Raw genomic sequence first — 15,636 nt, 5'->3', positions numbered from 1 at the left:
GTTGCAGCTAAAATGAACAAGGGTATGACTTCTCCTCCCACCTGTAGCAAATGTAAGATGCATCTCTTCTGTCCCAAACAAAACACTGGGTATTTGCGTTTCCTTTGGGATGAGTGTGTCCCAATGGGTGGTTACCAGCTCTTATGGATGTCCTGATCCAAAGTCTGCGGCTTCAGGCTGACGGGGTCTCAAAGGTATGTCTGTGATATGGAACCCAGGAATACTTCTGAAGATCCAAGATCTGAGGTGTCGCATCCTTGTCAGCATAAAACTAGAGCAAGCAGCTCCTCTTGCTTTGCAGTAGTAGTATCTGCATAAAGATACTTAAGCATTCATTGCTTACAGGGCAATGTGTTAGGGACTTTTTAGTAAAAGGAAATGGAGGTAGTATATCTGTTGGTAATACTTCACTAAATGCAGGAGGCTTTAATTCTTGGGAAAATGTTTTTCTCCTTCAACACTGTGGTCATTAAGGCTGCTAACCAGCTAAATGTGTGCACACCAGTGTCTTTAAAAAAAAAAAGGCAAGGAAGAAAAAAAAAACAATGCATAAGCTAAATGAACTACCTCTAATGTCAAACTTTTTTCCTCTACAGCTGGTTTGTTATATAGAGATCTATTTGTGGATCCTGTCCACTAAGTTTGCCATGAAGTTTTTTTTCAAAATGCTTATTCTTTATTAAATAAAGCTGTCAAACAAGTTAGTTGCTTTTTTTGTTTCCAAACATTCAGTTTATTGTTGGGCTTTCTGTCCACGCAGGCACTGAGCCCCAGCCAGCCAAGAGATGGACCCCTTGGAATACTGGGAAGCAGTCTTAGTTCAGAGCAACAGAAATTGCTGAACAAACTGGCAACAGTTCTGAAGGCTCGAAAGTGTACTGAATTTAACAGCAGAGGTATGGAGTCTTGTTGAAATGTCGCTGTGCAAATATAAGTAACTACAGTTCTGCACTGTATCCTCTAAGATACCAGCTGCAAAGGGGTTTTTTATTGCTCCTAGTAAGTGCAGTTTCTGAAATCCCTGAATTATAGCAGTAGCAGAATGATGGTATCTTGTGTTGCATATAAAGGCACGTAAAGGCATTTAAAGCCTGCCTGGTTACGGAGGCAAGAGATATCTGGAGGAGCTGCTGTTTGACAGTATATTGTCTGTTATTTAAAATCTGTAAGTCCTCAAAGGCCTCTTCTCTTTACACTTCTTTTACCAACTTTGAGGTCTCTGCTGATGAGAGACATCCTGTAAGGTTTTTGTCTTTCAGAAGGGAGTCTTGGGTAGTTGATGCCTTTAGAAAGAGCATGTTGCTGACTAGAAATTGACAAATTTCTTCTTGTATGCTTACTTCAAATTTTCTTTTCCATTGAGACGATGGAGCCAAATTATAGGGCTTGGGTTTGGTTTTTTATTTTGTTGCCTTTTGAGAGAGGTAGCATTGTCTTAATCCCTCCTATTAGTTTTACTTTGGAGCGCTGCTTCTCTTCCTTGTAAAAGAAATGCTGAGGTAATTTTCCTCTACTGTCTCTCACACCCTGATTACTGCTCTGGAATTGGGGGCTGAGTTCTGTTAGCTTTGTCTTAAAGCAGTGAGATGCCTTAGTAAAATTCCTTTCAGAGTTAAATATAACCTTAAAAGGATTGAAAATAATACTATCCTATAAACTTCTGAAGATCTAAATGTTAGCTTAGAACTATAAAAACATGGCTTCCCTTTTTTACAGCAAGTATATGTTGGAACTCACAAAATTTCTAATAGTGCTTTTACTCACTAGTATCTCAGTCTCAAAAATCACATACTTGTGCTGGAAGGAGTGGTTGATAAATTATTACAGTCTGTTTATTCTTTAAAATGGTGATTGATTGCTTTTCAGCCAGGCATGGTTCTGATTTTTATGTGCTTTTACTTCTACTGATGTGATCTTTCTTCTAGTAACTCATCTTGTTATCCCTGATGTTCCAATGCCAAGTACCATCAAGTGTATGATGGCTGTTCTGGCTGGATGTTGGGTCCTCAAGTTTGAGTGTAAGTATTAAATACCTGGGATTCTTTGGGCTTTTTAACCAGAAATTGTAGATGGGCTTCCAGAGAAATTTCTTTTTTTCAACAACTGCCCTAATATCAATACTTGCTTAACATAAAGTTTGAGGGGTTTGTTTTTTAATCTCCTGAATGACAAGAGATTTAATTAAACACAACTACTCCTTCCTTGGCAAATGTGTGCATTTCATTATTAGATGTATTGGGTAAGTCACACCCCAAGTATTAGCGAGGAGTGAATTTGTTCATTGCTGCATTAAGAGTGATTTGGAAGATTGTGGAAGATATCCTGGGAAAGGAGGAAGGAATGCATTTAAGTTCTGGGATTTCTTATAAGCAGCTTCCCCTGGAATTGATAGGACACTTTTTCTTGCTTGGGGTATGAGATTAAGTGAGGTACGGTGTTGCCTATTTACATATAAGCTGAGATCTGTTGAAAGTTATAACTTCTAACCAAAGTTATGCTGCCAAGTCCTCATACCCCCTGTTTGTGCTTTCCAATAAAGTTCGCTGTTCGTTGAGAAAGTTGCCAGGCTCTGTGCAATCACGGGCTCAGGCAGATCAAATAGATGCTGAACTTTTGACACCTATTTCTGTACACACGAGCCCTGCAGACTGGAGTGTTCTTCAACTAAAATAGTAACCTCCAAGATGACTTGCATAGTGTCCCCGTAGCATGCAAGTAGTTGTTCTTCTGTCACCTATCATGCAATCTGTAATTAGTTTTTATACAGTGCATGCTTTGCCATACAACTGTTCCGTGGACTGACACCCCAAATTCTGCTTTTCATTTGTTCTTTCTAATGTATTTCTTAGTGTCTGCTTTCACAGTAGTTGTAAAACCCATCTTCTTCCCCTTGACCTTTATGGCTAAGTCCTTTTAGCTAATAAGTACTCTACAAACGAGTTAATCATCCATGGAAAACTCACAAGACGCATTTCATTCCAGTTTTCTACTGTGTAACCAAACATCAGAATATAAGGAATCTTGAATGGTCTGAATTTTCCAGTCACTAATGTTTATGAAGGTGCTGCCTAAAGCAGCTTCACATAGAAGCAGCTTTTTGTTGAATATATAACACGGAGAAATACTGTTTATGCTTAAGGAAGTAGATGGATTTAATAACCTCCAGATGCTTGGTTGATAAGCAGAAGATGGTTCACTCAGTTCAGGAGGTCTACATACCTTCTGCATACATGCAGGGTGATTTTCCTTTATTTCGTTTTATCTTCTTCCCAATCAGATGCATAGAAAACTAATGTTGCCAGTAAAGGTGTATGTAGCTTTCTTCAGCAGCGTGGTAGGGAAATTTGATTAGTAAGACCTGAGTTTAAATCTTTGTGGGAAAACATTTATATTGAGAAGTGATTGGAAAAGAAAAAAGGAAATAGCGTGGGGATTATTCAGGGAATATTTTCATATTTTTTGTTTGCAGCTGAGTTTTATGTTGTTAGTACTGATTAGTTCAATCCTGACTGCTAATGCTCCCAGCTTAGTAAGCAACATACTACTTAAAAGCGAGTGATTCTCCTCCCTAGTGGGAAATGTTAGTAATAACTCATGGGGTCTGATGCAGCTAAGTGCCTATAATTAACAGCACCACTCCATCTGTTCCCACCAGTCTGTTATTAGTCTTCTTCAGAGTCATTACAAGTTAAAGATTGTTATAACAAATAATGGGACTCCTGCTGATGGAACATTTGTCTAGGAAAAAGAGGTCTTTGCTCTTCTTTTCCATAATTTTTCTCTTTATTTATCGTGGGTTTTTGACTTCTATTTGGAGAAGTTTCCTTGAATGTGATGCAAATAAACTTCCAAAAGTGTGTGCAGATTCTGGCTGCTGTCAAAGCCACTGCGAATAAATTGAAGGAGTTGCTTATGGTTCAGTGTTCTAAACCATTCACTTAAAGTAAATTAATGTTCAAAAACTTCACTGGAATATTTGAAGGAAAAAAAAAGGCTCAGTGTAGCACTTAATGAAATGCTGACTATGCGTATTTGGTTTTTTAACTGCAAGGTAAGCTGCATTTGACTGGTATTTCTAAAGTTATATTTATAACCTACACATAATTATACCACTCTTTTTTAAAAACGCTGCATGCAGTTCTATGGGACTTCTGTTTACATGTGTCTATACACACGGTTAAAGTGTCTAATAGTATCGGTAGAGAGGTAATGTGGAATTTTCCAGCAGTTTGAGATAAATGTAAGGCCTCTAAGTAGCAGAGAACCAAGATTTAAATGTCTTCAGTTTTGTGGTCTCCTGTTGTCTTCAGGTAGAAGATGAGGATGAAAGGATTTCACCACTGAGCAATATTAGATCTTCACAGAAGAAAAATTTCACCTTACCAGTTGCAGTTCCATATTTTCCATATATAATACACTGTCAGCAATATATCCACTTTCAAAGCAGCATAGAATTCAATTGAGACACTGTCACTGTGCTCCTTGCCCTTGGCCATATCTTTCATTGGTTTCATTATTTTATTGCCTTCATTATTTCTGGGACGGTAATAGGGCACAAAGTAGCATATCATTATTCTTCTGCAAGTAGACTGAGACAAAGATTCAAGTATCACTGTTTTTCCTCTATGCTTTTTGTAGAGCATAGAATAGTGTAATTAAAACCAGCAGAAGCCTTTAATAGCTTTTTGTCTTGTGTTTTCTTAAACTGATTGTCATCTGCTAAAGCAGGGAATGAAAAATTATCTCGGTAACGATATGCATTGAAACAAGCTTGTGTCGGTCTTTGCAGCGAAGTATCTAGCAGAATTTTAAGCATCTCATTGCTTATTCCTTCATTTATTTTGCTTACCTGGAGCGTCAGCTCTGATCGCTTAAAAGAATGCAAAACCCTCTGCTTTTCCTGTAAGGGCTCAGAACGACCCGGAGGAGCTGGGGAATTGACACTTCAAGGCAAAGGCATCGTTCTACATTGCTCGGAGCATATTGCCCATATTGCCCATCCTTGTTTGGGTTATTAGACAAGGGAGGTGCAAAGCTGTTTGAGCAGAATGCTGCTTGGGCTGGGCTGTCTCTGCCATGCATAAACATCTTGTAGCGACTCAGCAAAGTCCTTCCTCCTCAAAACAGCTCAAAACTTTTCATCACCGGAGTTTCACACTTGTTTTGCAGTTGGAGACTGACTTACGTCAGCTGCCTCCTTCTACAAGAGGACTTGCAGCTCTGTGGGAGGTGGTAGAAATATCTAAGTTGCACGTGCACGTTCTTGTGTTGGATGTGCAGCAGAGGGGGATGTTCCACACTAATGGGGTCTAAACCTCTGCGCTCTCACAGTGTCTGCACCTTCTGGAAAGGAGGAGTGAAACAGCTTCACTTCAAAGTTGGCACAAGCTTGGGCTGAAGCTGTTGGGGTTTGCAGAGGAGAAAATGGGGATGAGGATTCCTTCAATGGGGTGTTTGCCTTTGTGTGCAGAACTGGTTCAAAATAAGGTCTGGAGGAAAAGGAAACCGTGTTTCCACTCCTGCCTCTGTTCTGTGAGATCCAGATCTTCAGTTTTTCATATTTAGAGAGTCCTTTTGTTCTAATTAACTTTTGGGTTGAAGAATACATTAATAAAGCCTATTGTAAGGAAAAGGAAAGGGAAATATTGCCTCATTGATTTAAAAGCATGTGACAGGATCCAGAGTGAGAGGATGAGCACTTACAGTTGAATTTACCTGCTTCTGCACCTCGGGAATGGCGATGTCCAGTCACTTGGATCAGCTTAGAAAACATCTGTGGCAAATGGTGGTTTCTTAAATAAGACAGGGCACTCAGGGGTTTACGTGAAGTAATGATTTTCATATTACATGCCTCTAGCTTCTGGGAAGTGATGTTTAAGGACTTCCTAAGCATCTGCTCCATCACGTTTCATAAATATCACCTGGATGAACTTGTTAAATCCCATTCTGAAGCAGATGCATTTTAATCTGTGCAGCATCTTGTAGCATTGCCATGTGTTGGAAGAATGGACTGCCATTTGATCAAATGGGATTCTATGTCACTGCATGGAAATCTGTGATTCTAAAGTTACTTTGTAAGCATATAAGAGACAATATAAAAATTATTTTCAGTGCTGTAGCAGAGACCGGTAATGCTGTTGACAAAAGCAAATTGAAGCTAGCCATGCCAGATTCCCCAAAGGCTTTCTCTCAGTCCAGATTTCCTCCTTTTCTAGGAAAATAACCTCAAGCTTTACTCAATCTGCATGTAAGTCTTAAAATCCAGCGCAGAGCGAGCTAAGGTTTCTGTTGCAATCTCTACTAGATCTTGGATGTGTAGTATTTTATCTTCTTGTTGCTGCCATGTATTTCTAAATTACTCATAGCTGTTCTAAGAGATTTTTGGGACTAACCCCTGCTCTATACTTTATTAATGCAAATCCAACAAAACTCCACTAAGGCTAATTGAGTTACTGAGAGCAACCCCTGGGTATCTGTGGGTGATTACAACTTGTTCTTGGCATCCACTTCTTTCTGTACTTCATCCTGTTTAAATTGTTTTTGCTGATGCAGTTAGTTTCATTAGAAACCAATAAGACTTACATGAATAAGAATTATAGAGCTCTGATCTTAAATTTCGCAAATAATGATTTTTTTTATTTCCACTACTAGTAGCTACAGTTGTATCAAAGGTCAATTAATGATATCATTAGAGTGGGCACCCTTTTAACCTGCTTGCTCCTTGTACACTGGGAGGTGAGAAGGTAGGGGCAGCTGTTCAGTGAAGTAATAAGGATCAGTATAAGTAGTGATGCTTTACTGATCTTGCTAATGAGGGAAAAAAAAAAAAAGAAGAGCAGTATTCTTGCCAAATGTGGTGGCATCAAGCTATTAGAATGTTGTGGTATTAAGCTGAAACCTTTTTCTGCAATGTTTTCTAGGGACTTTAATGTAGGCTTGGTTTTTGCTAGGATTTGATGCAAATGACCTTGTTTATATCTACAAATTGCAAGTGTGAAATCAGCTATTTAAGAGGCTTTTAAATTTGTAATGTTCTGTTGTTGCTAGGGAAGAACCTTGCATGACCCCTTTGCACATACAATCTGGCCCCAGTGTGGTCTTCTACCAGGCAAGCTTTGTTAAGGAGAGCTTGCACACTTGAACTAGGCGTTGCAAAACAGCTCTGGCCCATGTGAAATGGAAAAGTGCCACTCACATTGGTACAGGTCTTGTTCCTTTTGTGATTAAACTGTAAGGCCCTTAAAGGGTAGTTGCAATAATCAACCTGTTCTCTTTAGGGAAGTGAACATGTTAAGTGAATAAACTTAGATCAACCTCAAACCTAGAAGGTCCACAGCACTTACTTGCAATAGTATCAAGGAATAAATCAAGATTGGTTGAGATCCTGAGTAAGCTGAGTAGTCTTATTTTATTGTGTAACAGAACAGATTTTTTGTCAGACTTGCCTGTAAAGAATGCACAAACTGCAAATGTGAGAAGGAAAACAACATAACCATGATCTCTGCCCCCTCCTAAAATTACAGGTGTCCTCTCAAAAGTAAGTTTACTTTCCCCTCCGTTTTCAGAGAGCTTCTTTAAGGATGTCCTTGTCCTTCTAAGATTGTCAGTCCTGTTCTGAAATTTTTTTGCATAAGTACATACAGTTTCCATCTCAATTTCAGAGGAGAGGTGGCATAGTATTGATGGTGTCCTGATCACTTTTTTAATTAGGATAATAGCCATTCTTTTTTATAGTCCATTCATTTGAACATTGTCTTGGCATCAATTTCTCACTGGTGGCTTTTCAATACAGTGCAGAACAAATGAGAGTCTGTAACCTCAAGAGTTCTGGGAATCGGTTTAACGTGGCTCCTATTGGAAGCCAAAGGGCGTTCTACCTCTGACTTCAATAGGAGTGCTGTAGGGAAAACAGAGCTGCTGGAAATTTCCCTGTAAAGGTAGCAGAGTGATGTACCTTTGAGTGCAGTATGGAATTTTATTTCCCTTTACATGTCCTCTTAATCAAGATGACATTCAGTCTGATGGGGAGAGACTATTAAAAAGGAACTGTCGTGTTATCCAGCCACTTATACACATTAGCAGCTTTAAAGTTAATAAGGCCTACTCAACAAAAAGACCTGGGCTTTACTAAGTGAACTCAGCTTAGCACTCAATTTTCACAGAAAATAAAATCCCCAGCTGTAAAAAAAAGGCAAGTTGGAAGGGCCTGCAGTGTGCTCTTCTACTTGAATCTCTACTCTTTGGTGCGAAATTGAGCCTTCAGCCCGGGGTCATTCTGTGGTAGCTGTACCATCTCTTAGAAGAACGATAGAGCTTGTACCTGCCTGGTGCTTCCAAGTGACACCGTGACACAAGCAAAACTAGTTATGCTGTCTTAGACAACCTCACTTAGGCTATTGTATCCAGTTGGAGTCACTGCATCTGGAGACGATAATGCAAAATTAGGGATCCAAAGCAAATGACTTGACACCAAGTTTGATAAGAGTGCCAGGGAGGAAGAATGGGCAAATAAGAACTCTATTTTAGACAAATACTTAATGAATTGGGTAGAACCACAACTTGAGCCCTCTGTCTTTTACCTCAAATATGAGAACAGTAGCATATTTCCCTTTTTTGTTTTCCTGATTTCTTTTTTCATTATGGTGTGTGAATCATTTAATTCTTTAATACAACATCTCTTACTAGTATGCAGGAGTTCCTGGAGAGAAATGAGCAACTTGGGAAGAAATCAGTCAGAACAAAGTCTGCAGTTAAAGGACATACTGGTCTCTCTCACTTTAATTATTTTAGCTTCCTATGCGTGTTTAGGAAACCTTCCCCTGCGGGGAGCTGTTCCTTGACTGTTCGCTTTAGGGCTATAGGCACTTTCCTCAAACACTGGTTGCAAACTGCATCAGTTTTCTGAGTACAGAGCTGGACTGTGTATCTGATGACACGTGATGTGCCATTTGCCTAATTTCATAGAATCATTTTGGTTGGAAGAGACCTTCAGGATCATTGAGTCCAACCATAACATAACTCTGGCACTAAACCATGTCCCTAAGAACCTCATCCAAATGCCTTTTAAACACATTTCTTTGTGCCTGATGCTCTCCTTTCGCTGTCACTGTCTGCATCATCTCTTTCCAAGTGATAATCTAACCACAGGTTAGTTGTGCTGCTGATTGCCGTGGAGTATGTTGAAGCCTGAAGCACCACTTCTTCTAAGCTTGAGGTTTCCAATGACTTTCTTTCCTCTTTTGCTACCTGCACGTAGACAAAGTGTTGGGTGAGACTGCTTGAAATGTCCCTGAGCACAGTGGTTCCAAAAAGCATTTGTTCTTATCTATCAAATATGACAAGACCCATGAGTCAGAGCAAGTTCTGCTCTACATCTTGCATGAAAAATATGTTTGGGAATTGAAAATGTACTCTTCTTCCATCACCAGAAAAACAGAGTCTGTTGCTCCGTGAAGGGGTGTGAGTGTGGAGGTCTCACAGTGCTGCCTCTTAACATATTTATGTTGAACACCTGGTCACTGAGAACTTCTGTTCATGGCTTTTTATCCTATCTGGAATACAACAGCTTTTATGCCACAAATCCGTCAAGACACCGATCTGTTCTGATTCTAGCTGGTTAAAAAAAGTTAAAATTAATGGGAATGCTGATCATGCAGACACTGGCTAGACATATGGTCTGTTTGCATATTTCCAGTTTTTCAAGGAAACAAATGTTTATCTTGTGGTTTTTATAGGTACAATGAAAACATGTAGATGAGTCTCTCCTTTTGTCTCTCTTGGAGAATTGTCATTACACATGACAAGGAACTTTAAGGCATATAGGTTCCTTGGAGGACTTGGCAGTGTAAAATGGACAGATATATGTATGCAAAACAGACATAACCTATTTTGCATTTTCTAACATAGACATTCCACTAACATTAGTCATTGTCATGACTTTTTTTTTCAGGCAAGTAGCAGTACAAAAAGACATTGTAGGCTTTTGTGTTCATTCAGCCTTTTATTACTTTTGTATCACATTTGCTTCATTTACTGTTGCTGCCGCTGGATGCTCAATTTGTGATGTACTCATTGTATAAAAACCTGAGCTCTGTAGTAAAAGTCCTTGAAATTGAGCTTTTGATGGTAGATTGAAATAAAATATGCTCTTAATGAATGGATGGTTCTGTTCTTAAGACTATATGAGGCAGTTTTTCCTTTATTGTAGGTGGCACCTATTAACATCTTTATTTTCTTGGAGGGAAAGAACAGCCATATAAGTTAGAGGCAGATTGACATGGGACGTCTTGTTGAGTTGTGATGATAAAAGAAAAAGCAAACACAAAAAACCCCCACTTTTAGATTGATTTTGAGTTACAAGTACTTAGAAAATAAGTTATCAGTATTCATTGCTGTTATCAATAATGAATATGAAGGTGGCAATACATGACTAGGTTACCCTTCTAGTCCTGTACATGTTCATGTTAATTTTCCTTGAAGGAATGAACAAGTGCAAAGAATCAACCTGATACTTGTACTTGGAGGAAGATACTTGTTATCATAGTATTAAGCCATTTGTGGCTTTCTGCATAGGCTTGGCTTTTTTTTGATCTAAGTACACTGTGGAGGACTTCTAGTAAATAAAATATGAATTCCTGTAGCATTTTATGAGTTTAAATGAAGTGGTAGCAAATTACTAACTGTTGGCTTTCGAGATCTCTCTAGATTAGATATTCCAAGCTGTCGGCTACTTATTGCCATGGTGTCCAAGTACTTTGGTCAGTACTTCTCAGTCTTGGTCTTTCTTCCTCTTTTGAATCAAAGCCCCACCTTTTACTTCTGATTTTGTTCAGTTTATATTTTGTGAGATACTGTGGGTTTCATATCTGCACAGTAGAAATAAGTAAGAAACGCTGTGCGAGGAGTGAGGTACTACTTTAAAAGCTACAACCTTGACAAAGTTTTAAATTCTCGTGGAACAGTTCTGAAAATCAGCTTTGCAAGCGTGCTTTCTTGGGTAATTTTTATTAATGAGTGCAATGTATGTGCAGGCAAAACGTTCCATCCTTGAGTGGGTGACCACAGCAATTTTGGTTTCCAAAGTGAGGTCAGGTAGTAATGTTTAACTGATGTTAGCGATACATTAGCATCAGCGCATTCTGTGTTGGGAAAAGTAACTAGCCTTAAAACAAGGGAAAAGCCACATTGGCTCTGAGAGACAATCTCATTATGCAGCACTGGTAACAAAAATGAATGCCACTGTTAAACCCTGTCTTAAATCTCCAGTTTGTGCTGATCTTGGAGACCTTGAAATCCCATTTGATTTGTTGTTTGAGGCCATAGCTGTTCGGAAACAGCTTTGTGCCTGCTTTGAAATTGCTCTTTATCAGGCAATTGCTTCCATTTCATAACTGCGGAACCGGTTCTACGTGCTGGCTTTAAGCTTCCAAATGATCAGCAATTTGACATTAAGCAATTGACCATTAGTGGGTAAGAGGAAAAGCTAATAATTCCTGGTGTTTACAGCACTGATTTTTTAGTGTGATGCTGCTTCTTTACATCTAACTTGCATCTTCAACCGCTGTCATGAATTTTTTTCAAGTTTAAAAGTAAATTGCTAAATCACACAAGTTTTGATGCTACATGCATGGTGGGTAATCCTTTTGTCCTAATGCCACTCTTTTGTCCCTAAAATAACATCCAAGCCTCTGTTAAAACACAGGATCTCTAATCTTTGCCTTCCTTATTGCGGTTTTTGTAGGGGTCCAAGCCTGTCTCCAAACCACGGTTCGAGAGCAAGAAGAGAAGTATGAAATCCAAGGTGGCCCACGAAGAGGCCGGCTCAACAGAGAGCAGCTGGTGGGTTTTATTGCTTGAGACAGGTTATCTTAATGACCTTTGGCTCGTGCATTTTCACCCTTTGCCACATGTACAGTTGCAGTAGGTGTAAAATTTTAATGTGGTCTTGTATGGAAATTTGATTATGTGCAAGGTGATGGAGGGAACTGTGAAAACCCATAAAGCTGTCACTTCCCTCTATTAGTGGATATGTCGCTGTGACCTTGTCAGAGGGAACACTGTATTACATTTGTGGAAGAAACTGTATGGGACGGGAAGTGATGCCATTTTGACTGCCTCTGCTCAGCTTTAGATCTTAGTTGAAATTATCTGAAAGTTGAAAGAAAAATGGTATTATTACTTCTCGTTTCCATATAGGGCCACTTTTCTATTTAACTGGGTTAATTTCTGGTTGCTTTCTGGATTACACCAGAATAATTTGTTAAGTGTATTCTTACAGTAGTTATAAATATTCCTAGCTCATAGTTCAAACCTCATCGTGCTGGAAAATATTTAAATGTAAGCAAGGATTTGCCATATAAGCAAGCTTTTCTTGATTGCACACTTACACTGAGGAACTTGCATGTCAAGTTACTGTTCTACCTTTCAGTGTTGGATATTTTAAATTATATATTTTTTTTGTAGTGAATGATTGTTCCTTTCTACTTTTTTCCTGTATGATCATTTGTGAAGTCCTGTATTTATACTTTTTTTTTTCCACTTAGCTGCCTAAGTTGTTTGATGGATGCTACTTCTATTTTTTGGGATCTTTCAACCATCACCAGAAGAGTGATCTTGTGGAGCTGGTCAAAGCAGCAGGAGGACAAATTCTGGTTAGGCAGCCAAAACCAGACAGCGATGTGACACAAACCATCAACACAGTGGCCTATCATGCAGAATCTACTTCTGACCAGAGATTTTGCACTCAGTATGTAATATATGATGCGTCTTCTAAGTTCAAGCCGGAGAAAATTCGTCAGGGCAAAGTCTGGATGGCCCCTTCCAGCTGGCTGATAGACTGTGTGATGTCCTTTCAGCTCCTTCCTGTAAAATGAATATCAATATCTCATGAGCAAGGTTTTAAAATGTGGTGAGGCTTGAGTAGTTAGAACGCTCTGGTAAACACTGATCTCGAGCTATGATTTATGTTTTGCACTTAAGTATACAAGAGAGCTTTGACCATTAAGTGAGTTACTAAGATCGCTGATATGCTGGCATAAATACTTTTACAATGGAGGAGAGAGATAAAATATGCTGCATTGAATAATGTGCCTTGCGTTACTTAGTATGCTTTCTTTTTGCATTTAACTGAAGTGTAATAATCACTGACATTTTGTAACTAACATTTTGCAAAATGAAACCTTTTGCATTCTTGATTTAAACCAGCCCTTCCTAGGTGATACAGCATGACCCTGTTTCTTTTCTGCTTCATATCCATTGACAGGGATCTACTGTATGTGTCAAGATTTCCCAGCCAGGCCAGAACTTGTGTTTAAAGAAAAAAACAACAAGAAGTCTCTATGCATTTAAATATAGCCATTTGCCTGTATAAACATCTTCTGTCAAACAACATGTGATGTTTCTTTTAACTTCTTACAACTGAATTTTGCAGGAAGTTCTTGGCATGGGATAAGCCTTGTAGAAATTAGAGTAGAACTAATGGCCTGAATTCATCTGAAAGTAGACAATTTTGAAAACAGTCTTTAAAAATCTTCATCTAAAATTTCTTATTTGTAGCAAGAATAGTACTTCGTCCACTTCTGTCCTCTTTCACACTTGTAAATGTGTAACTTGAATTCGACTCTATATTCTGAAGATCTTTAAGCATCAGGATCCTTATTAAATTATTATAATCAAAACTATTTCTGTTAGTCTGGATGGTTTCTATCATGGTTACATTAATGAAAAAATTTAATGATGGCAAAAGAATTAAGCTTCACTTTGCACAATTGTACTTAAACTTAGCTGGCTACATTGGAGCAATATTTGATACTTTTCTATTTGGTACAATAAACTTTTAATGCTTTTCTTGTAATTGACTGGAAGTTATTGTCAGAATCTTACTTCCTCACTCTGTGTGTAGTGTTTTGCATCTTGTGTGTTTCCCTAGTTTGTGAATTCATAATTTAAAAACTCTGTATTGTAATAATATACAATGATTGGTGGTTGTGGGATTGTTTTCTTTCGTATTCCTTGTAATAATAAAACCACTGGTGCCAGTAAGTTTGGAGTGTCTTATTTCACGAGATTAGCTGCAGAATAAGTACATAGTCCATACGTGTCTCAACAAGTAAATGGAAACTTAAGTGCTTTTCTGTGCACTTGACAGAGCTGTGAAGATTGCGTATCCACCTGCAAGAGGAGCTCTTCCATGTAAGAGACAGTAGATTTCTGCAACCATTTTCACTGGAGATCCTATGCCAATTTTCACTATGCTCTACAGAACACTTAAAACTGTACATTTCGGGTATAACAGGTATAGTTTTCAATAGCATCTACTAGACTTCGGAAGCTGGAGTGTCTTGATCTATCGCTTGTGCTGGACCGAATCATTGCTCTTCACTAAATGCACTTCTCAAGTACTCGCAGGTTTGCGTGAGCGAGCGCAAGTGCAAGGCTCATTAACAAATGGAACAGCCCATGGGATGGATGTGTTTTGGGTTTTTGTGCAGATAAACACTGGCAGCAAATGAGATACTGAGTCAATACTGCACGGACTTGGTCATATATCTTAACAATAGTAGCGCATTTTAACTTGGCATTTCATAGCACATCAATATACCTGATGCAGTATTCTTTGCAAAAGTAGCAGTGAATCTCTGCAAAATTCTCAAGAATGGAGCATTTCTGCTATGTACCAGGAAGAGATGTGACCCATTGGCAACCCAGTTCTATGTCCCAAAGTAGAGGGAGCAGATACAGATTTTTAGGAGCTATTGTTCCTTGGCAGCTGAAAATGAACTCTGTTAGAAAATTGCCATCAATTTATGTATGTGGGGTTTTTAGGCCATGCTCTGAACTTTTCCTAAGGTCTTGTTTGAATCAAGTCATGTTTTCAGGCAGAGTTGCTATCAAATCACATCAAGAATCTCCCTGTGTCATACTGATGCATGATCCTGCTCACTGAAGCATACTCGAGATTAACCCTGGCCCCTCTCCTTCGGATCTCATCAGGAGTTCAGAGCTTGAGCGTAATTAACTTCCAAAGAGCCTCCCAGAACTGCAGCAGGTGTGGAACACGACTGAACCAAGAGGTAAGTCCGCAAAAGCTTGAGGTCAGTGATGCAAACCCTGCTTAATTTGCTCTTGCTAATCACTAAAAACAGAGGTATTGCACTTGATAAAACACATATTAAAAAAAAAAAAGTCTTGTAGTAAGGATAAATCAAGTCCCTTAATGCATTGGATGGATATTGGCTGGTGAAAGCACGGTTATAAAATCATATGTCGGGTGGTAGAGGGTGCATTTGCAGAGATCATTTGTAGAGATCATTTCAAGGAGGGTGCGATGAAGGCAACGAGTTGGAGACAGGCTCAAAATTGGGAGTTCGTGTAGCTTGAGTAGGCTTGTGGCACTGCCGGCTCTCATGGATGCTGTATGTTTTGGCGTGGTGTAGAGCAGGAAGTAGATGAGTTCATTGAAGAAATCTGTTAAAGGTTAGTAAAGAACCTTAGCTATAAAATGAGCTTATATTAGTATTCTGCTGAAGTGTATATGCTTAATATGTGTCAATGATTGGGACATCTGAGGATGCAGAAGTCTTAAGACTCGCATTCTGGATTATAGATTTTTTTAATCTTGTATCTATACCTCAGAAA

At 38.9% G+C, this 15,636-nt stretch overlaps 1 protein-coding gene across 2 annotated transcripts in view; it reads left to right on the top strand.

Annotated features, from left to right (window-relative positions):
- The window catches only part of BARD1 (BRCA1 associated RING domain 1), a 42,425-nt gene extending 28,385 nt beyond the window's left edge, over positions 1-14,040 (top strand). For both annotated transcript variants that reach the window (XM_065841309.2, XM_071811282.1), the window contains 4 exons: positions 761-896; positions 1,926-2,018; positions 11,741-11,838; positions 12,543-14,040. In XM_065841309.2, the coding sequence (XP_065697381.2) occupies positions 761-896; positions 1,926-2,018; positions 11,741-11,838; positions 12,543-12,872 (657 nt within the window). In that variant the 3' untranslated portion in view covers positions 12,873-14,040. The remainder of the gene's footprint in view (positions 1-760; positions 897-1,925; positions 2,019-11,740; positions 11,839-12,542) is intronic.
- Positions 14,041-15,636: the final 1,596 nt, after the last annotated feature.

This window comes from Patagioenas fasciata, chromosome 7 (genome assembly GCF_037038585.1).
Source record: "Patagioenas fasciata isolate bPatFas1 chromosome 7, bPatFas1.hap1, whole genome shotgun sequence".
Lineage (NCBI taxonomy): Eukaryota > Metazoa > Chordata > Aves > Columbiformes > Columbidae > Patagioenas > Patagioenas fasciata.
This window is presented reverse-complemented; position numbering and strand designations above follow the sequence as displayed.